Source organism: Rhinolophus hipposideros (assembly GCF_964194185.1).
Source record: "Rhinolophus hipposideros genome assembly, chromosome: X".
Classification (NCBI taxonomy): Eukaryota; Metazoa; Chordata; class Mammalia; order Chiroptera; family Rhinolophidae; genus Rhinolophus; species Rhinolophus hipposideros.
In genome coordinates this window covers 117,451,088-117,478,308 of record NC_138046.1, presented here as the reverse complement: position 1 = coordinate 117,478,308, position 27,221 = coordinate 117,451,088, and the positions used below count along the sequence as shown (strand labels likewise).

Sequence of the window (27,221 nt, the reverse complement as noted above, 5' to 3'; positions counted from 1 at the left end):
AGAAACTAAGGGACTTGTGGAACACAAACAAATGGACCAACAGATGTATTATGGGAGTCCCAGAAGGAAGAGAAAGGCGCAAAATAATTATGTGAAGAAATAATGGCTAAAAAATTCCTTAATTTAATGAAAGATGTGAATTTACCAATCCGAGCAGCTCAAAAAATTTCAAGTAGGACAAAGACACACCAAGACACATTACAATCAAATTGTCAAAAGCCATTAGAATGGTTATTATCAAAAATACAATAAATTAACAAGTGTTGGCAAATGTATGGAATAACTGGAACTCTCAGGCACTGCTGGTGAAAACGTAAAATGGGGCAGGAACGGTGGCTCAGGCGGTTAGAGCTCTGTGTTCCTAACTCTGAAGGCTGCCGGTTAGATCCCACATGTGACAGTGGGCTCTCAGCCACAAAGTTGCCAGTTCAATTCCTCGAGTCCCCCAAGGGATGGTGGGCAGCGCCCCCTGCAACTAAGATTGAACACGGCACCTTGAGCTGAGCTGCTGCTGAGCTCCCGGATGGCTCAGTTAGTTGGAGCGGGTCCTCTCAACCACAAGGTTGCCGGTTCGACTCCCTCAAGGGATGGTGGGCTGCACCCCCTGCAACTAGAAAAAAAAACGGCAACTGGACCTGGAGCTGAGCTGCGTCCTCCACAACTAAGACTGACAGGACAACAACTTGAAGCTGAATGGCACCCTCCACAACTAAGATTGAAAGGACAACTTGACTTGGAAAAAAAGGCCTGGAAGTACACACTGTTCCCCAATAAAGTCCTGTTCCCCTTCCCCAATAAAATCTAAAAAAAAGAAAAGAAAAAGAAAATGTAAAATGGTGCTGTAGAGAACAGCTTGGCAGTTCCCCAAAAAGTTAAACATAGATTACCATATATTCCAGCAGTTCCACTGCTACGAATATACTCAACAGAATTAAAAGCAGGAATTCAAACATAGTTGTGCATCAATGTTCAAAGCAGCGTCATTCACAATAGCCAAAAGGTAGAAATAACCCAAATGTCCATTAACAGATAAATGGATAAGCAACATGTGGTATATATACATATACATATATATATATATATATATATATATATATATATACACATATATATATACATAAAACTCAATGTTATTCAACCTTATAAATGAAGGAAATTATTACATATGCTATAACATGGATGAACGTTGAAAACACTCTGCTAAGTGAAATAAGCCAGAAAGAAAAGAACACATACTGTGTGGTTCTATTTATATGAGGTACCTAGAATAGGCCCATTCAGAGACAGAAAGTAAAACACATTACCAGGGACTCAGGGGAGAAGGGAATGGGGAGTTATTGTTTTTTGTATCAAGTTTCTATTTGGGATTAACGAAACAGTTTTGGAAATAGTCGTGACGGTTATAATTGTATATGTACTTAATGCCACTAAATGTATGCTTTAAAATGGGTAAAATGGTAACTTATATATATTTTACCACAATAAAAAAGGAGGGAAAAGGCATATATTAAAATCAGAATTCTATAAAGTATCTAGGTAATTGTCTGAAAATTCCCTGAATTCTTAAAGAACAGAAAATGTTCTCTCAAATTTGACCTTTGTATGAAAATAAAAGACAAAATTAGTCTCACACAATCACGTGGAAATGTTTATCTTTATTTCAGAATAACCGACAGAATTTTTATCCAAAAGTCTTGTCAGCACTTCTCATGTGTTATGAGTCAAAGCAGCAGTAAGTTTCATTACAAAAACTGAAGTCACCAGAAAATGGGGTACCAGATGGGTGAGGAAACCCTACTTAATCACTCCCTATTTGCAAGGTAAACCCTCAAGACTTTCAAGTTTTCTACCTCTTCTCTTTCTCCTCAGTCCCCAGCAACTCTCCACTAGCTGATGTAGCTTCTCAAAGCCAAGAAAATGACATTCTCAATTTCGTTCATCCAACTCATGAGGGGAAAAAATCTACAGCTTTACTTCATTATCTCCTAACAAAAGAGGAAGAAAACTCGTCTTGCCCAAGACCAATGCTTGTTCCACTCGTATTCACCCTCCAGACATACTTTTCCCTTTACACTACTCCTGTATTCCATCGCTGTCTGCAATAGCTCCTTCTCCGTAGTATATAAGCATGTTCAACTTTCCTCCATACTAAGAATAATCCCACCCCCCCAAACCCCGCCAAGACCAGATGTAGTGAGAAGTGTAGGATAACAAAAATAGCAGAGAGGAATTAAGTTACACCTATTCTCAAAACCACCTACGTTCCTAAGAAAAGACAAACCCCACTACCTTAAAATTTTCCAAACATTCACCATACTAGGCTAATGACTGGAAGTAACGTGATCTGGGAAAACTGGAACAAAAACTGGTAAGTTAGCAATTATCTGAAGGCTTAACTCTTGTTGAGATGAGAAGTGCTTAAGTAAACTAGTGGTACTGGATCCAAAATTGAAAACCTAGTCTCTGATTTTCTCTTTCTAGTACACAATGTAGTCAGAGAAAATAAATGTAATTTGAAGTTACAGCTCTACTCCAGTTTTTCTTGTAAAAGGGCTTCACTATTCTTTGCACTACGAAGTAGTATCCTTTGTCCTTCATGTTCTAGAATGCAGTGGTCCTTTTGATTGCCCCTCACTGAATTCTGTGACAAAGTCCTTACTCTCAACTCTGGAACCCTATTCCTTGTGCTGAAGATCAAAGGGCCGGAGAGTATCCAAACTCACTAAGATCTATTGTTAGCAATGAATAAAAAGAGAAAAATTGAAAGCACTTTACGCGTATAAGGTACCTTTTAGATGAGAGGGCTCATGGTGTCACTCTTATTTCACAAGCAATTGTGAGGCACTAGGAAAGCCAAGGGATTGTTTTCATTAAGTTAGAAATGGGTGGCAATAGCAATACGGTTGCACCAGACGTTTAGCGTCTAAAATGGTCAGGAGCATACAAGGGCTTCACTTTACGTGCTGAAACTTTCCTTTTAGCAAATTCTACTCTAGTTTTACCTAATGGACTAACACCATGTACATGTACTCTTCTATTCACACAACATTGTCATTTTTTCAAAAAGGTTTATAAATGAAAAATATTTACTTATAAATACACTTATAATGCATGCTTGTTTTACACTTCTAGAAAAGTGGGTAAGCTTGAACATTTTCAGAATACCGTTAACATCCTGCTCCTAGATCTTTTCTCACTTGATATACCTTGAGTATCTTTTCCATATCATTACATAGAAATTGATCATTTCTTTTATAGGTAACGGTTTCATGTATGGCCATACTGTAATTTTCTTAACCTATTTCCCATTGACAAGTATTTGTCTATGTTCCAATGGCTTAATATTATACTGAGCATGAGTCTTGGGACATTCGTATATTTCTGTTGGATAAAATTCCTTGATGTGTAACTGATGGGTCAAAAGGTGTACACATTTAACCATTAATAGATATCACCAAACTAATCCTCCAAAACGGAATGCAAGTGCTCACAAACAGCAAACAAGAGAGTCTTTCTCATCTTTTCCAATCCAAGAAACAAACCAAAAAAGGTCTTAATTGATATTTTAATTTATATTCTTAGTAAAAGGACCGTTTGTCTTTTTTGTCTGTGAATTACTTATCCATCTCTACTGCTGTCTTTTTCTATTGTGCTATTGATCTATTTCTATTACACTTGTCTTCTAAATTTGTCTTAAAAATAATGATGAGGATAACTTAGCTACATCTTTGTAAACCCAGCTCTAAAACCCATTTATGATAAATTATTTTCTCTGGAAGTTAATTGTACTTTTTAAATAAAAAAAGAAAAATTAGCAAATACAACTTTAGACTATAATGAAATACTTTAAAGCATATTTTAGGGTAATTGTATTGTATTTGCCTTGATCTTCCATTTGGATCATAACTTGAAATGCCCTAAATTTAATCAGGATTTTCCAAACATAAAAGATTTCTTTGAATTATTAAATTTCAAATATTCAAACTCTAAATGTCTTTACTAAGTAAATTCTTTAAGGCTAATTTGGTACAAAACAATCCAACAAAATCGATATGCAATAAAAATCTATAGATGCAAATTCTGGTCATTTAAACTAGTTCAGTTCTCCTTTAAGAAATTATCAAATCCCTAAAGTGGATGGGGAAATGAGCAGAAAATTCAAAAGTGTTCTAACTGCCTGCAGGGTATATTCAATTCTACTTCCAGGTAAAAACTCATTACATTAATAGACATTAACAGATTTGGTGTTTGTTGAGGAAATTAAATTACATAGTGACATCCCAAAAGCTTTGCTGTGGGTTAAGGTGCTAAAGTCAACCGTAGATTTATCTCCCCAGGCACTAGTTATCAAGTAAAAGTAATTTTGGTGAATCAGAGGTGATTTTTACAGCCATTTACATGTTCTTAAGCACATCTGTCCTCCTTTCATAATTCTTAAGATTGTTTTTTCCCCTTCTACTTCTGATTCATTTTTCAGCTAGTCATATATACTCTGGCCTATATATTATATTGAAAAGATATAGCAGTCTTTAATGTAAATGGAATCTTTATATATTCCGTGGTATTAAATTAAACCAGGATTTCTCAACCTCAGCACTATTGATACTTGAGGCTGGATAATTCCTGTCTTGGTCACTACTGGATATTTAGCAGCATCTTTGGTCTTAACCTACTAGATGCCAGTAGCATCTCACCATGACAAACAAAAATGTGTCTGAGGAGGCACAATTGCCCCGCCACCTCAGTTGAGAACCACTGAATTTATCTAATTGTCTCTGGTTGGGAGGTAAGATTATGTTGTAGTGTGCCTGCCTGTATTTGTAATTTTTTTTTATAATGGCGATTTTTTTTTTTTTAAAGGCAACAGAGGAAACAGAAAACAATGTCAGTAGAGAAAAAAGAACTCAAACCCTGAAATTTTTCAGGAAGTACTTTTCAAAGAAAAAAATCATCACCAACATCTAGTAATATGCTCTCTGTAGGCCCCAATCCTAGGGCCCATGCAATCAATTTAGTAAATCAGGATCAGCATTGAAAAAAGGAAGAATAGAAATGTGAATTGCAAAACAAGAAATAAGAGTATTAACAAAATTTTCTTTTGGTTTATATAAATATAACTATTGTGATATCAAAATGTATTTATTACTGTGGGTTCTTGCCAAATACTTTTGAATATCAGAATTACAGTTACTGAATATTTTAAATTATTCCAACTTTTCATTATTACAAATAGCCCAGAGTAGCAAGAGTTGGCTCTTGGGTTAAAATCAAATAACAAGGTAGGGGGAGGATCCTCAAAATTCTGAAAAGCAGAGAAATAAGAGAGCTCAAAAAACACATAAACATACAGCAAAATGATTACAACCTGAAAACCAGTGACCAAGGACGCTGGCCACAGTGTTTCTTATTAAATGTAAAGCCAAAGGCAAGATTTGTTCTCCCTTCCGTTTTTTTCTGTATCTGCTCTTCTGTATTTTTCCATTTCAAGCATTAATGTAACCAAACCTCACTTACCCACAATTTTTTCTAGCAAACCCCAATCAAGTTTACCTATAAAAAAATTAAAATATGTCCACATAAAAGACTACAGCATTGTTAATTTTTAACCCAATTTAAAAGAAAAATGCTTAGGCTTAAAGGTTTTAACACAAACAATGGTAATTACAAAGGAATTACAGGAGTTTATCTAAGAGGATTTATATCAAAATGCTTTCTCCTGTTAAATTTTATTATTGCATATATTTGAAAGCCTCTAACTGTCTTAAAACAATGTAATTCTTGAGTTTGACTAGCATGCCCAAATATTCTTAGTTAGCAAGATTTTAATTTAAAAAACCCCAAACTTCATATTAAAAGGCATGTTATTAAATACTTCAAGAAGTACATATTTAAAATAATTTTAAGATAAAAAAGATTCATTTTTTTAAAGAAATCACTTTTTCTCATAAGATTCTTACCTTTCCATTTTTATGCATTCCAACAGATGTATTATTACTTCCAGAAACATGTTGCATAGTACTAAGATATATCATGCGGCCCCAGCACTTGTAAAACATACCAATTTTAGCAGCACTATCTCTGCATAGAGCAGCACTTTCTAGATGAGGCAGATCAACAACTGCAAATCCAGTAAATCTATTCATAAAGTGGATCATCTCGAAGTAGAAGCAAATTCATGAGTGTAACGCTTGCTTTTGGTACCTCACTTATATTTCATTTCTCATATTATTTTAGTGAGAAACAATACCAACAGCAAACAAAGCTCAAAAGGAAACCCCCCACAAATTTCAAAATGATGCTGTTAGTATAAAAAAGAAAGGCTGACACATCTCAAAGCACTGATCAACACCGTCATGCACCTACTGCTGAGGGTTAAGGCCCCAGACCCAGTATTGAACTATTTGATCTTCACGAATCAAGCAAAGACTTGCTATCATCTCACGTGCAACAGTCTGCAGAACAGCCCATTTTATCCATGCCACAAAAATGGTAAATTTAGTAGTTACCAATAAATAAGTTGGGGCTCAAAGGGACTAAAGCCTTAGACTGCTCTTTATCATAAGATATCCTCAGACAAACCTCCCCATTCTTCATTCTGGCTCTACAAAATTAAGGAGCAGAGAAAAACTGTTAAGTGCCTGACTTTACAAAGAAAATGCACTCTGTATTTCCTTTGTAGTTATATGTATGTTTATAAAATAAATCCAACTGTACCACTCCCCCTCATACGCCTCCCCCAAAGTCTAGCTTAAAATAGGTATTTAACTGATGGTGGGGGAAAATGTTCTAAGTACTGCAAAGAATGTCAACTTAGTAATCTCAGCATGTTGCACTTTAATAATTTAAGAATCAAGTTAAGTACCAGTGGCACGTTAAGAAAACATGTTTTAAATTCCAATAGTCAAACATTAAAAATTGGATAACGCACCAATTATTCTGGGCTTTACCCCCATATCTAATTATGTATTCATAAAACCAAATACCAAAAGGAATAAATAGTTTGGTTTAAAAACATCAAAACTGAAATCCTTGTTTGCCAAGTAATTAAGTAAAATTCAAAAGACATCTTCATTAATCACAATGTCTGATATTTTAGCAATTATTATTCAAGTACATATTTATGTTATGTCCCCTTTACTAACTATAATATGCTAATAGAAAATCTACTTTATCCACTGTCTGCCCTGTTTGCTTATAAAATGAAGGGCTACCTAAACAAATTACATGACCTTTATACAAACTGGGTAAAAGCCATCTTTGGTGTTTACCATGTTTCTCCAAAAAAATAAGACCTAGCCGGACAATCAGCTCTAATGCATCTTTTGGAGCAAAAATTAATATAAGACTGGGTCTCATTTTAACATAAGACCCGGTATAATATGATATAACATAATATAACATAATATAACATAATATAACATAACATAACATAACATAACATAATATAATATAATATAATATAATATAATATAATACTATAACATAACATAATACCAGGTCTTATATAACATAACATAACATAACACCAGGTCTTGTATAATGTAATACCGGGTCTTATATTAATTTTTGCTCCAAAAGACGCATTAGAGCTGATGGTCCGGCTAGGTCTTATTTTTGGGGAAACACGGTAAAAATAAATCAAGGAAAAAACCTGATACCAAACAGAAAAATCACAATACAGCTGACCCTTGAATAATCAGTGTGTGTGTGTGGCAGGCGGGGCGGGAGGGTGTTACGGGCACCAACACGATGCAGCCAAAATTCCGAGTATAACTTTTGACTCCCCAAAAACTTAAGTTGTCCCTCAGTATTTTGAGGGGATTGGTTCTAAGACCCCCGCCGTGGATACTAAAATCCGACGATGCTCAAGTTCCTTACATAAAATGTTGCAGATCAATGCATACAGTTGGCCTTCCGCATCCGTGGACACCCCAATGGCAGATCGAAAACAGTACAGGTATTTATTTTAAAAATCTGCATATAAGTGGACCTGTACAGTTCAAACCCGTGTTATTCAAGGGTCAACTGTATATGAAAAACTAGATTAAAATCAATTAATTAGGACTTTTACAAATTTAAGGCTGCATTTATATAAGTTTTGACAGCTATATTTACAATTTTGTAAGCAAAACCATTTCATGACATAGACTAAGTGAATCCTATACCCCAGATTATAAGACCAAAAAAACTACTTAATTTTTTTCTTTTCTTTTTTTTATTAGTTTCAGGTGCACAAAACAATGTAACAGATATTTATCATTTATATCCCTCACAGTGTCAACCCCCCTCCCCCATCCACTACCCCTCTGACATCGCACACAGCAATTACATTTCCACTGTCTCTACCCCAATGCTGTACTCCACTTCTTGTCACTATAAATATATATATGTATATATATATATATGTATGTATGTATATGTATGTATATATATATATAATTGTAGTTGACATTCATCAAAAAACCTACTTAAGATCCAGGTGTTTTGATAAATCCAACAACTAAGAAATTATTTGAAAAATATTACTTATCCAATTAAAAATTTTCAACTATTAATAATTTGGACAATGAAAATTTTCAATCTTAAAAGTAAAAGATGGCATCAGCCTTAGGAAACTACTCTCTTCAATACAGAAAGACCTCTGGGAGAATGATGAATTTTTTTCACTATATTACTGAGAAACACAGAAGCTGGTATCTAAAACAGAATGTTTAGACTATACATACCAAGACAACACACGAGTGGGGGGTGGGGAGTACGACAGAGCACAGCAATTAAGATTTCACACAGCTCTGGAGTCTAGCAGATCTGTGTTTGGAATCCTGGTTTTGCCAGCTGCTACCTCGGACCAGTCACTGGCACCTCACAGAGTCTTTACTTCATTTGTTAAAAAGGCTCATGATCCTTTCTCAGGGCATCCTGAGAATTAGCATAAGATGCTTCATGTCTAAGTGCTCAGTAAACAGTAGCTGATAATCATCATAGTTCTTTTTTGTCGTCATAGTGTCCAAACAAAAACGTTTTTAGCAGCTTGTAGAATTGCTTTTTCTCATTCCACCATTATTATAGGAACAAAATATCCAAATATTCCCCAACATGTAAACACGTATCAACATACAAATGAATCCATTTTAGGAATCAAGCACCTTGTCATCCCTAGATTTCTTTTGATAGTATGTTGGTGAATAACCTGAAAAACAGGTTAACCTGAAGCCTTACTACCCACCCCATACAGACTATAGCTGGCTTCATAAAGGCCTTAACCTGAAATTCAGAATGGACCAACCACCTTCTGCCTTCTCAAAACCAGAACAGTTAAATTAAGAAAAACGGTTCACTCGGACGAATGAATAGAAAATGTCTTAACGTACTATCACTTTGGTTTATGTACAAAACAATGTAAAGGTAGTCACAGGTGAGAAATAGGCCCAAAGCTCTCTTCTAAAGACAAGGAACTGATTAACAGTAGTGAATTTTTTTTTTTTAACTAGATTCAGGTGGGATAAGGAGAATTTGACATGGGACCACAGACATCCTATGCTTCTCTCTCCATTCCTACTTTCCCCAATTAAAAATATAAAAATATTACTTGAAAAGGAGAGACATTACTATTAAAGTACTTCAATAGGAGACAGACACACAAACACACAGTCTCTCACAAATAAATATTGACTTGTTTTAATACCCTTTTACCCATTAGTACACTAAATATAATACATGTTATAAATTAAACTTAGTATACTATTTGCCATACTGTAAAGTCTAGCAATTTCTCAGTAGAGTTTAAAGAAACAGTCCAGACACAAACAGTTATCAGTACCCTAATCATTACTCTCCAGAAAAAACATATTAAAATTAAAAGCTGAACTTCAATAACTTTAGAAATGTTTTAAGCCAAATATAATTGATTAATCAGTAAATGATAAATAACTTGGAGGAAACAGCAGGAACTGATGCAGACTATAGTTCCATAATCATGAAATACAAAACTGATCAAAGGGAAGGGACAAATATGAAAAATTCCCAATTCCTGATCCTGGTTTTGACCTAATTTTTAGACAAGACTGATTAGTGAACAGCAAAAAAAGGAGGTGCTAACTTTAAAACCAATTTTACAAAGTAGATTATGAGCTTGTAATCAGCACACCTAAGGTTAAAAAAAAGTTCTTTCCAATGACATGTTTGCAATCAATAAACAACAGTGGTAAACTGCACGCACATGAAAAGGGGCTGTGCTCACTTCACTACTGAACAGTGAGTGGCATCAGGGCAGCCAACAAAATGCTTCACTTTTGCAGGCACCTGTCATTAAATGTACAATGCATTGTCTCACATTTAATATATGTATGTCCCAGATGATGTCATCCCAACTTGGAACAGTCCTCACAACTGACCCAGTCAGTGACTGATGCAGAAGAATTCCGGAAAGCTACCCCTTCTCCCTATAGAGGCCAAAGGCTAAGAAGCTATAACAGAGAAAAAGATTTACTTTTCTTCTTAGTTCACATTTCCGTTGTAAAAGAAATGCTTTAAAAAAAAATGGATTTAAGCAAAACAAAACAGAGAAAGAGCCATAGATATAGAGAACAAGCTGACGGTTGCAAAAGGGGAGGGGAGTATAGGGATGAGTGAAATTAAAAAAAAAAAATTTCAGGCTTTAATAAAAAAATAATAAAGGCAATTACCTTAATGAAAACATACTCTATTTTTACATTGACCAGTCCCTTCTTGTGCTACAAGCTTTTTGTTTGATAAAAGCCACAATTACCACTAAAGCATAATTCAACTTGGTACTTGAATTAAGGTATCATTAAGTTTTTAGAAAAAGGTAGCCTTCACTATGAAATTTTAAACTTCAGAAATCAAAGGTACAGAAGCATCAAATATACAATTAACCCAGAACAACTGTAGAAATTAGAAAGGAAAAGGGGGCTTATTAATGGCTCTGGTGATACCAAGGCAAGATAAGAATGTAGTCCCTTGACAGAACATGTTTTGTTATCTAAGAAGAGCAAAAAGAAATACAAATACTTTTTAGTTAGTTTTCTTAACACAAAACCAGAGGGTTCTACAAAAAGTGTAATTACAACCGCATCATTTGCTTGGCCACGTTTGCACTTAATGGACATGAGGTGAAAATAAATTATGAACCAATGTGGAATGGAAATGCCATAATCTCAGTCAACTCCTGATTATCTACATTAATGAGAAAAGGGGTTATCTTAAGTAATTCAGAACAATGGATGGAGAGTTCTCAAATTACTGTTCCTTTTGATCAATCTTTTCCCTTCTTAGTTTGTCCTGTAAAGGTTTAGGTTTTAGTGTTTTGAGGTCCAAGATGGGCCATCAATATGACAGACCATCTTCAAAGAAAATGCCCCATTCATAGATAACTGAGTTGACGTGACCAACACATACTTCAATCAATAAACTGCACGTGGACACTACATGCCAAGCATGCTTCAGAGTCATTTCTGAAACTGTAAGAATGAAAGATGACTGAAACTTCCTAGCAAGAGCAAAACATGCTAGTATCTAGTCAAGAGAACTCCAAGTAGCTTACCTCCTGCAGTAGATCAGCCTGCTCAATTGCTTTAAGGACATTTTTCTTGGATGTTTCCTGAACTTCCCCTCCCAAAAGAAACTCATCCAAAATAAAATAAGCCTTCTCAAAATTAAAGATGATATCAAGTTCACACACCTGAAAAGCAAAAAATAATAATAACAATAACAATAATAACAATGATGTTAAAACTGAAGAAACCAAAAGATACTTATCAACTATCAGGTAGTGAATAAAATCTAATCAGAATGAATCCATCTTAATTCTTTCTAAAAATGGCAGTCTTGCTAACTAAGCATCATTGATTTAGTCAGCTTAATTTTCAAATCTCATGTACAGTGGTACCTCGGTTTTCGAATGTAATCCTTTCCGGAAGACAGTTCGAGTTCTGAAACGTTCGAAAACAACCGATAGCTAGGCCTCCGGATCTTGCACTGAGTGGAAGCCATGGGACGTGTTCGACTTTGGAGGTGTGTTCAAAAGCCGAAGCATTTACTTCCGGGTTTACAACGTTCGTAAACCAAAATGTTTGTCAATGGAGATGTTCGAAAACCGAGTAAAAAAACTACTGTACGTGAAAACACAATGCCTACAAGGTAAGTAAGACCCAACTATGCAAGCTCCCAACATAGGCAACTTTTCTACTTGTAAAAAATGATCTTTTAAAATACACAATTCCTGGGTAACATGATTATTATAATTGCTAATCAAATCTAAATTCTACAAAGCATTTCCAGAATACTAATCCTTGCAGTTGGACTCCTTTCTATTCCACTATTTTAAACCTCATTCTCACCAACATAATTAAATGAATAGGTCTGTGGGGTCAAGTAATTTTATCAATTAACTGACTAGGCACACTGACAAGAAATAGTTATTCCTTCCCTTTCCCACAGTTACTATCAAATAGTAAGAATCTCCAAGACAATCAAATAATAAACTTGTTACAGAAAAGATTTTTTTAAAAACTATGGCATTTAATTCCCTAAAACAAAATTCTACTCACACTGCCAAAATACTTGTCAAGTAATTCCACGTAACGATGAATTATTTCCAGGGTAATTAGTTCATTGTCCTGATCCTCAATAGCACAGCAAAAATACAGACTAGCATATCTGTGATAAAAAACAAATGGGAAACAAATTTTACCTTATAATCATGGCTCCTAAATATACTTTCATATCCTATTGTGAAAGACCCCATGCTTATACAGTTTGCTTCCTCTTTTACAACAGTACAGATTATTTTTCTCCCAGATTACTAAAGTAGTATATGTACAACAGAAATTTTGAAAAGCATTAGCACACAAAAAAGAAAACAAATAATCACTCAATCACACCATCTAGAAAAACTATTTTGCTCTTCCTCCTTTCAGGCTCTTTTCTATATAGATTCCAAAACATAGCTGACCCAAGTTGTTCTGAAGTTTACTTAATTAAAACAAAATGCACTACATGACTAATTCAAACTACAAGTAAACAGGGAAGAAAGTAAACTCTCCAACTGAAGGACTTATTGAAGATATTGTCAACATGAAATCAATGTTCTGGAATGTTTTACTGAAGTGTAATATGAGGTGTGATCAAAAGGTATGGTGAATGTTTAACAAATTTTGTATTACAGTAAAAGATACATTGTCATTAATCCCCCTCAAAATACACCCTCCCCATTTCGAACACACTTATCCCATCGTTCTTGCCACTTTCTGAAGCAGTTCTGGAAGTCCTCTTTTGTAAGTGTCTTTAGTTGCGCTGTCATGGCTGCCTTGATGACCTGAATCGATTCAAAACGGTTACCTTTTATGGTCATTTTGACTTTGGGAAGAGCTAGAAGTCACATCATGCCAGATCCAGTGAATAAGGTGGATGAGGACACACCATAATGTTTTTATTTGACAGAAAGTACCATACCAGAAGCGATGTGTGACATGAAGCATTGTCGTGATGGAGGGCAAATTATGGCACACTTGAAAACACACCTTCTCTCAACCGTAGCTCACACCTGACTGACTGCACCAAACAAGTTGAAACTTGTCACACACTGTTACTAAGGTCTGACATACCATATCCCACATTGAAGATCCCTGCCTTTCCGTTGGATGGCAACAGCAGCATTCGCCGTATTTTGTGATCACAACGGAAAGGCTCTGTGTCACACATCGCTTCTGGTATGGCAATTTCTATCACATAAAAACATTACAGGGGGCAACCGGATGGCTCAGTTGGTTAGAGCGCAAGCTCTTAACAACAGGGTTGCCGGTTCGATTCCCACATGGGCCAGTGAGCTGCACCCTCCGCAACTAGATTGAAGAAAATGACTTGAGCCAAGCTGCCGCTGAGCAGCTGGAGGGGCAGCCGCGTGGCTCCGTTGGTTAGAGCATGAGCTCTCAATAACAAGGTTGCTGGTTCAATTCCTTCCATAGGATGGTGGGCTGAGCCCCCTGCAATTAAAGATTGAAAACAGTGACTGGACTTGGAGCTGAGCTGTGCCCTCCACAAGTAGATGGAAGGACAACAACTTGGAGCTGATGGGCCCTTCAAAAACACACTGTTCCCCAAAATTCCCCAATAAAATTAAAAAAAAAAAAAGTTTAACTTAACTGATGTGTTTCCTTTAAGTTAAAAAAAAAACACACAAAAAAACCACATTACGGTGTGTCCTCATCCACCTTATTCACCGGATCTGGCACCATGTGACTTCTGGCTCTTCCCCAAAGTCAAAATGACCATGAAAGGTAAATGTTTTGAATCAATTCAGGACATCAAGGCAGCCACGACAGCGCCACTAAAGACACTCATGAAAGAAGACTTCCAGAACTGCTTCAGAAAGTGGCAAGAATAATAGAACAAGTGTGTTCGAAGCGAGGGGGAGTATTTTGAGGGTGGTTAATGGCAATGTGTCTTTTACTGTAATAATTTTTTTTATTTAAACATTCACCATATTGTGATCACACATCATATACACACAGAGAATTCAAGTCATAAATGTATAGCTCAATGAGTTTTCCAAAGTGAACCCGCAATGTACCAGAACCTAGATCAAGGAACAGATTGCTGAATCTCTGAAGCCCTTCTCCTAGCCTTTCCCATCCCCAAGGGTAACTACTATCTTGACTTCTCACAGCATACCGTGTTTCCCCGAAAATAAGACCTAGCCAAACAACCAGCTCTAATGCATCTTTTCGAGCAAAAATTAAGACCTGATCTTATTTTACTATAAGACCCAGTCTTTATAATATAATATAATACAAAATAATATAATACCAGATCTTGTATTAATTTTTGCTCCAAAAGACTCATTAGAGTTGATGGTCTGGCTAGGTCTTATTTTTGGGGAAACATGGTAGAATTATTTTTAAAAAGGAGGTTTCTAGATTGTGGAATAATCCTCAAGAAAATAACAATTTCAAGTTATTACAGAAGTTAAAGAAAACAGGGAAAACTGAGAACTGCCCTCCAATTTTTCAAATTCTACCCTGTCAAACTGAAGTTTAGATTATTCACCCTTGAAGAAGGAATAAGGTTGGAAAACTCATATTCTTCCCCAAATTAGGATTCTAGCAGATGGTTATACTTAACCCAAGAAAGCTAAAACTTATCAATATACAATCTTCGAGGCATAGCAAATGATGACTAAGTCCTTTGAGGAGGAGTAAAGGAGCATTTTTCAATCAGTTTAAGCGTATTTAAGGCTTTTAAAAGAAACAAAATAAAAACCTAAGACATTCTAAACTAATTTCAATTGAAATTGTAATTTTCACTGAGGAGCACTTAAGTGATTTTTAGAAAACACAATGGGCAGTTACTGCTCATAGCATTAATGGAAAAGGATATACAAGATAAGAATGCTCATAATGCCCACAATATTAACGTAAGACTATACACACACAATCTAAGTTTTGGAATTCAATGAATTCCTGCTGTTCAGCATGAGAATAACTAGTATTTACACAACAGTCTACACTAATTTCAATATTATCAAAAACACTTCATCTTATTTGATCTTTCCAACAGCAAACGCTATCCTCCTTGACAATGGAAGACAAAACAAAAACAAAAATCTGAGGCCCAAGAGTACAGGGCCTGCCAACTTGTTATACTGGGACAAGAAACCTAATCTCCAGACCTTTTTCCATCTCCCACCATGGACTCCCTCGTCATACACAGCATGACTTTTTGCCGTGCCCATTCTACCTGATTTCTACATTCAGTAAGTTATTTAAAATCATGGGTCTCCTTCAGTCTTAGAGAGGAGGCATTCAAATGCATTCGTTTATTACCATGAAGGACCCCCAACTTGAACAAAGTGCTTCCTCTCCTTCCCAGCAACACCCTATATTTTTGTTTATCTGTTTAAAAGGCAATTGGATATTACAACTCTCCAGCCTCCCTAACCCATGCTCACCAAATAAGAGTTCTGAATTTGGGGAAATTGACACAAATGACACGTAAGATTCCCTGAATTAAGAAAACTAAACATTAAAAGGACTGACATTAAAAATGGTAGATTGAAAACCAGACATGACTAGCTAACATGAACAGAGCACTAAATAGTTCCATTAGGAAGAATTCACTAATAATCAGTTTTGGGTAAAATCCCTCTTAATTTCAAGATTTCTTTGATGCTACTGTTAAGCAATCTAATGCTTGCAACCATTCTTGTTCCTTATCCATGGTACTGCCTCTACTTACAAATAAATAGCACTTAAACACTAGTCAAAGGTCCTAAATTGTACAAATTATTCAGAAATCTTAATTTAAATATCATCAGGACTGATGTGTCTAAGCACCAACAAGTAATTTTTTTTTTAAGGAGGGCACAGCTCACAGTGGCCCATGTGGGGACCGAACCGGCAACCTTGGTGTTATCAGCACCACGCTCTAACCAACTGAGCTAACCGGCTACACCCCTGTACCAGTAATATTTTTAAAACCCCCGCAGCGCATATCTAAATGTTTGCTCTCAAAATGGAAAAATAGCCATCAAATTAAATGAATTCTTCATTGTAGGTGAACATTTAGTTATTCAGGATTATAAGGCACCACTTTCCAGAAAGCTTAGGGAAGAAACAGAAGCATAACAACAGGTAACATTAACTGAGTCCTCACTGACTGAGGTACTGAATACTTGCTAAGGCTTTTGCATATTCTACCATTTTAATCTTTACAACCCTTCCAGAGAGATACCATTATTACACAGTACTCAGGCTTAATTGAGCAACCTCCCCAGCAACAGCAATTTGACACTAGAGCCGAAGTTTTATATTTAAAAACTATAGCCAGGAACTGTATTAAATAAAGTAATCTTGCACCTGGATAACATTAAAATATATTCAAAGCAATCTTTTAACAGCTTTAAAGAGGGAGAGATAAAAATTGTTATACTGATGTAGTAAAAGATTACCAAGAGAACCTGAAGTGTACTTCTTATTTTTAGAACCAAATGGATTTTAAAAATTCAATGAGCTCATTTTGTTCTCTTAGTGCATATTTGTAAGTCTAAATCTGAAGTAAAATTAATAGACTAGTAAGAAGGTATGTTTGGTTATTTTTAGCAGAGTGGATTAAGGCTTACTCTAATTACTGGCACTCAGAGAACATCTGAAAGTGCCTATTCTTATGTTCAAAACACATGACTTCTCTGCAGTCAGCTAAATATCAGCTGACTGGTGAATGCAACTGTTCTCGATACCCACTGGTATGTCATTAAAAATTCTTTTGTTAGTAAAGAAAATCAACATAGTACTCTTTGACAAATTCTCAAGTTAGTAATTTGGAGATGTATGTATTTTTTAATTTTAAGACTTTAATCCAGTGCTTCCGTAACATGCTGCGTAAAACGGGAACCAAAAACAAAAAGCATACGGCATTCTGTCTTCAAGGGATCTTCAAGAGCATTTTAGAGATGAAGAAACAAAGGCCAAATGACTTGCTCAAAGTCACAAAACTAGCTAATGGTACAAATGAAATAGAACTCAAGTCCTCAGACTTTCAGTCTGTCTTTCCAGCTATATTATCTTATGCAAAATGTTCCGGATGGATAAAGTGGATGAGACAACTTCAGGAAGGCACACAAAGATCACTTGCTGATTCGAACAGCAAAAGTGCTAATTCAGAATGTCTCAGGAGCTAAGCGGTAATTCTTTTGCTTAAAAGGTCCTCTCTTCAAGCTAGACTAGGGAAAAATAATCACCTGCTTATATCAACAAAACATACGTTCTAAGTACAATAGATGAGCTTTTCAGTATGAAATGGGGGGATGCACAGAAATACTGACTATAAATTCTAACTTTTGTATGTGAATTTTATCTTAATAAAGCTGTTTTATAGGAGTTTAATTAACACAAGTATCAGAGTCATGTTGGATTGCCCTTTATAGCCCTTAAAAGAAAAAGCCAGCCAACATAGGCGGGCTCAATGCTGTGTACAAGAACACTGACTAGTGCTTTCTTTCCTTCCTTTTACAGGCCATTTCCTTCTGATTCCATGGGATTGATTCCCTTGCTGATATTTTCCTCCTCCACACGGGGGACTCCTTCCCCTATCTAGAAATAAGCTTAAGCCTCACACCTTTTTGTCCCGCACTCTGATGTCTATGGGTGGTTACTACCTCTTCTGTCCGTCACAGCAAAGCTCCCCAAATAGTCTACACCTCTGTTTAAATATCTCCACCTCCTCAGACTTCACCCCATTTCTTCGAGAGTTCTGTCTCTAGTATTCAACTGAAAATGTTCCGACAAAGGACATTTTATGAAATGCTCACTGTAAAATGTAATAGATTCTTTCTTCACTTTAATTGAATTTAATGCAACATTTGGCACTGGTAACGTTATTTTTGAAACTCCTCTTCCCCGAAGTTACTGACCCTGTACTTATCCTCTCTCTCTTGCCTGCAGCTTGAATGTTGGGGATCTAACACTTTATGCCTAATCCCCTCCCAGGACTTCCATGTCTATGCCCACCCCAGAAAACGAAGCATCTCAAAATCATCTTTACTAGCTCACCATTCACCCCCCAGAAATGTGATTTCCTTCCACTCCTCCCCTTCTTTCACTGCATTTCTCACTTCCAGCAGTGACCAAGTCTTATAAAACTTAGGTGGCTAACAGCTCTTTCCACCTGCTGAGCCCACAGTGAGGTCTTCCTTCAGGAACTCACAACACATGCAATCTCCTAACAGATCCCTCAGGTGCCTGTCTCGGCCCTTCCCCCATCCATTCTCCAATTACAAGGATCTGGTAAGAAAGGCAAATCTGCTTTTTTGTCCTCGTTTAAAATCTTTGTCTCCATGCTTAAGATTTGAGTTCTAGCCCCTGTCAGTCACAAACTAGCATATGACCTTGGACAAGTCACTTCTCCCAAATTCTCGGTTTTTTTAATAAAACTGTAGCGGTTTTCAAATTCAGGAACCATCTCCTATGCAGAAGGTAGAGGCCAATTCAGTAGGGGTACAGGATCCCAATTTTGATTTCGCAAAAGAACCTCCCCTTCCACTTGTTTCATTTAAGGTTCTATCATTGGTGCAAAAAGCTTAAAAAAAAAAAAACTTGAAAAGTAGTATGTTATATACCAATCTTACCTCAATTAAAAAAAAAATCACTTAACTAGATTATCCTAAGACATCTCCCAGCTCTAAAATGCTACGATTTTTCAGATTTTTCTCAACAAGTACTAAACCAAACACTGGATACAAAACCACCCAAAAATGACTAAATTCATTCCATTGTAAAGAGGAGTCTAGGGTATTTAAAAAATTCTTTATGACCCATAATCTCCATGACTTTCTCTGCCCCCACCCCAATAAACCCCATTTATACTTGGAGTAGAATACAGGGAAGCTGAGGTAAAACCCAGATTTCTCTTCAATCCTCCTGACAGCTCATACTGTTAGTTCCCTGCACATCCCCCACAGAAGAGAATTTTTCCTATGCGGAAACCCTGGCATCATACAGTAAATTATTTGTAAGGGAACAGAAACGGCGAAGAAACAAAGTAATTATTTTTATTTTAACCTGATTAGTACAACCTCGAGACATTTATTTTAAGGTATTAAAAGAGTTCAGATACTAATAAAGATATATAGCATTTTTAAAAACGCTTAGTGTTCAAAGCATATCTATGAATCATTCTGCAACATTGAAAGTTTTAAATCTATTCTTGGCAAAATTATCAGATCTAATCACACCTCCACCACAGCAACAAGTGTTACTTCAAATTAAACACTACTAACAAGGAGATCCCGTGTATGCACAAAATTTTTAAACATCTATATGACTGAAATGGTCTATGTATCCAAGGTGTTTATAAGTAAGATTCTAAAAGTCAGATAAAAGGCATGTCAATTATCAGCCATTACTTTATAGATTTGGGGGGAAAGGGAGAGGGGGGTGAATACTTGTCTAAATTTAGAGAATTACTCACCCAATTTAAAATACTGATCCTATTTTCCCTTGCAAAGGAATGAATTCATTGAATTTTTCTAAAAAGATGATTAAGCATGAATAATCATTTATGCTTTAATTATATAATTAGTTTTAAAACAACTTCCGAGATTTTATCATTTTAGCCTGGGTAATCAATCAAAACAGTTATTTTAAAAATACAAAGCTTTAACTTAAAACCGTTTTCATCTAAATCTTTCTTAATCCTTATTTATAAATGTCATCTCTCAAAAGCCTGCAATTTCCACATTACAAATGACCAAACACATTTGATTCTGCTATTTCACCTTTCTGAGAAAAAAAATTATACCTCTTGTAAACAATCTTCAGATCTCGCCACTCAAGAAAGCTGCACATTTTAGGTTTCCGAGCTAAAACGGTTTGAACAAGTTCTCTTGTGATCTTTTTCTTCTCTTTGTCTGATAGTGGGACATACCATTTCTGCAGTCGAAGCTTTCCCTGACGACTAAAAAGCAACATAAACTGCATCTGTTAAGATAAATGGAAACAAAATTACATGCAATAGTTTGATACAATAAAGTTAAGATTAAGATAACATGTTTCATAGAGAAGCTTTGGGAGGGCAGGGTGCTTAACGGACAAATGATTAGTAGTCATCAACATTTCTAAGGCAGTTAAAGTAGCAAGAAATTCTTGTACAAAGATCTTCCCACCAACTGCAAATCTCCCCACTCCACCCTGTTCCACGTAAGTTTGGAGTCAGTAGAACAAAAAGAAACACAGGCATTAACTTGGAGTGAAAATTTCGAGGAAAAAGATTAAGTTGCAATTCAAGAAACTATTGTCTACCTGTGGTATATTATATTCCACACTCTCTCTGTGCATCAAAAGAGAATTGTTGACATCAACTGGTTTAGGTGCATTTGAAAGAAACAGGAGATTTACCCTGACTGAGGCTGTTCTAGTTCCAGGATGAATTATGTGTAGACAGACTACTATGACTTAGAATGCTCTCTTTGGTTTATGCTTACATGTTTTAAGCAAAACAAGACTTAAAATATTAACCAAGAAAAAACATCCCATAAACGCACATTTTTCTTAATAAAAGCCTAATTTTTAAGTATCTCTTCTCATCTTTTTTAAAATTCCAAGATAAATATGCACATCATAAAGAAATGGCAATATAATATTATGAAAGAGAATATAAACCTTTAAAAAGCCAAAATAAGAGTTACACACATTCAGAGACATTACACGAAACACTTCATTAAAAAAAACCATAGCATTTACAGATGGAATGGATACTGAATTCTAGTGTATTTTACACTTAAAATCATTTTGTATATAAAATCTGTTGATTAATCTACATGTTTAATCTTTAAGAAAAGCTTGTAATTCGACTGGTCTTCTCAACCGCAAACAGATAAGCATTGTTTCTACAAAGGTAATTTAAAAGTAGAATCCAGACAGGTATTTTTTTTCTTTTAACTATTGTTAAGTTCCTTTAATAGTGTTACTGAAAATAAGATTCCAGCATGATTCTTAATATTCACCACACCATCTTGAATTTGAACATGGGGGTGGAAGAATTTACACAACCAATTTAGAATAAATGGGCCCTACATCTCGCTAAGAAATTATTGCCGCTTTTTGCATTAATCCAAACAGGCATCAGCAAGACATTTAGAAATTTATGATGCGGCAATTTAACTTTATTAAAGTTAAAATTGGCTTATTACACCTCACTTAAAACGCTTCACTGCCACAAAATTAACGAACAATATTCGTGATATCAAAGTGCCTCCCATACAAGTCCTGTTCAGATAGCGGCATTCGAAAGGGACGGCAAGTAAAGCATCAACTGGACAACGTTTAATGCAAACCCGTTATGAGAAGTTGGAAAATAGACCCGTATCCCAGGATCTTGGTGACGAGGCGGGGTGGGGGTTTGCTTTCGAAAGGAGTATCGGCTTCAAGGTTGTCCGTAGCAGGGTCCTGTATCCCTCTCCCTACCACTTTATAGAAAAAATAATTCACTCCTCAAAATAAATGATGTGCTAATATGGGACGATACTGGGTTGCAAGGCACAAGTATTCATTCCCTCTTGTTAAAAACTAATGCTTTGATTTTGCCGCAAATCACAGGCCACCTCAATTCCTCGAGATTGGTATTAAAAACAATGGGTTCAGCCACGGAGCGGGATCGGGGCCAGCGTTCCTCGGACCGGCCGTCTCCGGTGCCTCCCCACCGCCCCACGGGGCCGCACTCCATCACTGACCGAGCCCAGGCGAGGTGACAGGAAAGGAGCGGAGCAGACAATGGCATCCGCCGCCGCGCAGCGAGCGCCAAGGGTCCTCGCCCGCCCCCGCCCCCGGGCCCCTCCCGAAAATGCCCCGCAAAACTTGAGGGGATTCCGGAACCACAGGTGCCGCGGGGCCACCGCAGCGTCGGTGACTGCTTCATCCTGGGGCGCGGACGCCGAGAAAAGTGAGTTGCCCGGCGCCGCGCCCCAGTGGCGGACCAGGCGGGCGCGGGGTGGGGTCGTTGGGGCGCTCGCGGGGCGGCTGGGGGCGCGCCCAACCCTCCCACCCCACTCCCCGTCCTCGGCGCTCCTGTTCGCCTTATGGGACTTACGGCGGCCGCAGGCCGCGGACGCGGCGAGGCTCGGCCGGCGGCGGCAACGACCGAGGCTGAGGCTGAGGGGAAGCCCCTGTCGCTGAGCTGTGGAAGAGAATCCGTGTTGCTTGTGGGGAGGGAACCCGGTTAGCGAAGGGAAGGCTTAGGCGGCGAGGGGAGGGCGAGCCGACAGACCCCGCCCCGGGGGCCGGACGAGGGAGGAGCCGGGGCTGCAGCGAGCGGAGGGGCGGGCTGGGAGACGCGCGGGAAGAAGCTCGGTTGTCGCCAACGGCCCTGAAGGCAGCACAGCTGACCGCGCAGCCCGAGGAAGCCGATTGGCCGCGTCTCTACCAAGAGGGGTGGTCTGGACCGGAAGCCAGGCCACGTGACCCGGAAGCGGCTGCGGGGGGCCGGCGCGCCTGCGCACTTTTGGGTGTGCCTTCGAGACGCGCGGTGGGCTTTCCTGGCTGTTTGGGCGGCGGGAAGACAGCGTTCCGCGGCGCCCTTTGTCGACCCCCCCCCCCGGGTGCTTTTTGTTGACCCCGCTGTGTGGGGTAGGGAAGGTGTGGACTGCGAAGAGCCAAGTTCGAGTTCGGATAACTCTCCGTGCCCCAAGAGGGTGGGACAGGGGGGCGTGACGGTTGGTGATTATGGTGAAAGGAGAGGAGTGCTGCAACTCTGGGGAAAACAAGTCAGCTCTGTCTTGGATCTCGGCCTTTTACATTCTGGCTCAAAACTGTCCGGAATCCGGCCCCTTCTTTCCTTCTACGGCTACATCCCTAGACACGTTTCACCCCAAGCTGTACAAGTGTCTTTACCCAGGGCTCACCTCGCCCATCCTCAGTGCTGAGGACCTGATGTCCATTCTCTGCTGAAAAGCCCAGACAGCACCTCATCTTCTAAATCCCGCTTCCTTCATGCGGAGAACCCGCACACACACACAGCCGCCGGGGTTCCAGTTTAGCCTTGCTGACGACCTACTCTGCCTGGCATGCCCTTCTTCTCAAATGTCACATCTCCTATGAAGCCTCACCCTCAAACTCTGTAAGAACGAATCTCTTTCACCCACATGCCCATTAACCTCTGTTTAGTGCATCTTGAATTGTATTCATTTTTCCATTCCAACCTTGTTCACTGCCTAGTATATAGCACAACTAATAAATTTGAGTTGAACGATAAAGGACTATAAAATGATAGATTTGTTAAGAGCCGTGGTACTGAGTATTGTGCCTAGCACCTAATGGATGTCCGTATTTTTTTGAATGAAAGAATGGGTGAATCGTCTAGTCCGACTCTATCTTTTACAGATGAGGAAAGAGGAGCCCCACGGGATTAAGTGACCTTGCTTGAACAGACACAGGTTTCTCAAGTCGAAAGCTATTCATTACCCGTCACCGAGGTTCTTAAAAAGGAAGCCGGAAAATTGCTTTTGTTGAGTTATGTTATGCCCTTTTTGCGGAGGTTTCGAAACATAGTCGCCAGAATTTTTTAATGACTCAGAGTGAAAAAGAAATGCTAAGTTTTTCATGAAACTAAATTTAATCAATTTAAAGGAATCCTTTATTAGGGATTATGTTCTTTTTGCGTGTTAAAATGTCTCTAAAACTAAGATAGTATATAATACGGATTTGGGGACATTTTTAGTGCCCTTATTTGGCAAAATAAAAAATGTATTATACCTCCCCTTTTAAGCACTACTATGTTGCTTGGAAAATTTCCTACTAACATGTATGACTAATCTATACTGGAATGTTGGAGGTGGTCCACCCAAAGCACAGCTGGCTTTCTGTAGGTCTTTAGCCCCCCCGCCCAAATTTCTCTCTGCTCCCTGACCAATTCTGCCCCAAAGGCACATGTTAATGTTTCATTTCTCCCTTACTACACAAAATAGATGTCATGCTATGAAAACTCGCCCTCTGAATCCAAATGCTGCTTTTCTCTTTGTCTGTATAAAACATATATTCTCGAGCTTGCTGATATAACCACCTCCAAGTTTAAACTCATTGGTCATGCTCCTAATGTTGGTCTGTTCTGAATATGAGGACGGAAGACTTGCTGCTGACATTGGCAGTCTCGTGTTCCTAGGTAAGAAAAGGTGGGTGTTGGAGGTAGGAAGGGAAAGGAATTATGGGAAAAATAATTAGCGACTGAGCGCAGCTATTACATAATCTTGGCTGCTTATTAATTTAGCAGAAGGAATGGCTTATTAAATTCTAATAGCAACGGCACAAATGCAAACAACCTAGCAATTAACAGTGCAGAGCCCATTATTTTGTTAATATGTTCTCTTCTTTTGGCAAGTATATAAGAACAAAATTTATAGAAGCAGATGGTCTTTTTTTGCAGATTATAGATGGTTTATTCCCCAGTCTTAGTATTAAGTGCTAATTATGCATTCGCCATGAAAGACAAAAGAAGCTCTTACTATCTTTGTTAGTGGTTAACTGCTTGACTTTGATTCCCACAGTTTTTAAATTGTGGGCTTTGTTAATGCACGCTTTTCTCACCTAGTTTCTTATTCGTCTATCATGTGAAGAAGGTATCTTTTTAAATCATCTGCTTTTGTTATCTGGGTGGTCCCGAATTCTTGGTTGTTAATGATGGCACAAAAATATTTTTTATGAAAAACTAAAAATCAGATTTTATTTGGGGGGGCGGTACAGGAGACATTTATTACAAAACCATTTTTCATAGAACACGAATATGTAGTTTCTTGAGGCAAGGCTGCCTGATGTTTCCCAGTTTCAATGGCCCATGTAGATAAAGGAAAATTCAGCAAAGTCAGAAGAGAAAAGAACAGATTGATCCTTAAGTAGGAAAGATAACCCTGTCCCCCTGTACAGAAGGGGAAGAACTGAAGCGTTTCTGGTAACCTACCTTTTATTTGTTATTTTAATTGAGATATAATTGGCGTGTGATATTGTATTAGTTTCAGGTGTACAACATAATGATTTGATATTTATATGTATTGCAAAATGATTACCACAATAAGTTTAGTTAATATCACTCGTTTCTTTTTAAAAAAAAAGTTCCTACCTTTCATTTATGCTAAATACTAGAGGCGAGTGTGAAATAGGGCGTCTACCTACTAACAATAAACTTTTGAGACTTTTTATGTAATCTTTTAAAAGTTTTCAAAAATAGTTTTAGTTTCCTGTTAAATGTGGACGGCCATATGCTTTTATCTCCTCTCCCTCTCAAAACGCCATTATGTGTGTATATATATATATATATATATATATATATGGGAAAGTTTGAAGTATCTATTCACATGGACAATAAGAGAGGGGACATTAGCATGAGGATGTCAACAACCATGTCAGGGTACACTGTAGGCTCATTATTAAACACTGACAACTTAAGTAAAAATTATAATGTGTTTATATTGGGAATATGGAGGAACAGAAGTGAGGGGATGTTGAAATATTGCTAATTTCTCACACTGACAGTAAGAAAACATAACATCTAACATAAATCAAGAAATAGAATTATTATTGTATTCTTAGGTACCAGGAAGTAAATTCCAGAAGCAATGACTCTTTTTCCAGAGACAGAATCTTCAAGTAGGATTTAATAAAGGTTATTATTATATTTTACTTTAGAGCGGGTTTTACTTAGGTATTTTCAAAATATTGCAATAAAGTAGATAAAAACCCTTCTGTTAGTGCTAACACTATATTATAAACTCATACAGAGTTCCTTTAGCTAATCTATACTATATTCCTTAGAAATTGATTGCTAGGTAAAAATGCCTTGTAATGAAATTCAGTGCTGAATCAGTGTAGATCACAATAAGTGTAAAAAAGATGCTTAGAGCTTGTGAATTTACATCTTCAACGATAAAGTTGTTTCTAAGAGAAAAGTGGCCTAAAATAATGAAGATTTGTTAACCAAAGCATCTCAAATAGATAGAGCTGTCACTGCCAAAGTTCTCAACAATGAGCTAAAGAGAAATGTGTAACATATGCTCTTTCTTGAAGCCTGTTTCCATAGCTTTGAATAAAATGCAGGAAAATGACTCTTCCCTTTTGATATTAGGTAAGAACAATGATTCTCAGCGTGGGCAATTTTGCCTCCCCTCCCCCCACTCCCCACCTCACTCCCCCCCCCCCCCAGCAGACACTTGGCAGTGTCTGGAGATACTTTGCTTGTCACAATGGGGAGGAGGAGGGTGTTGGTGATGGTGTTGCAATGTACAGGACAGCTCCCATCACAGAGTTATCCAGCTCCAAATGTCAAAACGCTGAGTTAGTCACTGAAAAGGTTAACGTGCAGTAACTGAAATCTTTTTATAGACATTTCAAGAAATGGAACACGCACTATCTTCATATAAGTTTTGTTTTCCTCAGAGTAGGTGGAGGCATTATTCTTAATATTTGATAGGTGAAATCCTTAACTGCTGAAAACACGGGCCATATACATAAGGCAGTCAGTGTTCTTGAATATAATAGTAACTAGAATAAGCTATCCAAGTGGGATTTTTTTTCCCCAGAGTGACCCAGAATATTAGTGGAAGTTGCTTTAGAACCTGAATTTATGAGATAACTGTTCCTTCCATTCATTCATTTAACATAAATGTTTATTATGTATTTACTGTGTGCTGGGCACTCTGGAAGGTAATGGGGATGCAAAGATGAGTA

The 27,221-nt window shown here is 37.5% G+C and overlaps 1 protein-coding gene across 4 annotated transcripts in view; it reads right to left on the bottom strand.

Annotated features, from left to right (window-relative positions):
* Nucleotides 1-22,930, bottom strand: part of AP1S2 (adaptor related protein complex 1 subunit sigma 2) — a 30,424-nt gene extending 7,494 nt beyond the window's left edge. Inside the window, exons 1-5 of one of the 4 annotated variants that reach the window (XR_013992901.1) lie at nt 22,600-22,883; nt 20,314-20,492; nt 12,570-12,678; nt 11,564-11,701; nt 6,507-6,601 (exon numbers count right to left, since the gene is read on the bottom strand). Coding sequence is in view for 2 of the 4 variants with exons in the window: in XM_081041772.1 (XP_080897898.1) it covers nt 11,564-11,701; nt 12,570-12,678; nt 20,314-20,492 (426 nt within the window). In the remaining 2 variants the exon portion in view is untranslated. Of the gene's footprint in view, nt 1-6,506; nt 6,602-11,563; nt 11,702-12,569; nt 12,679-20,313; nt 20,493-22,599 lie in introns of all 4 variants that reach the window. The other 3 variants (XR_013992902.1, XM_081041772.1, XM_081041771.1) reach the window with 3 other exon arrangements.
* Between the last annotated feature and the right edge of the window lie 4,291 nt (nt 22,931-27,221).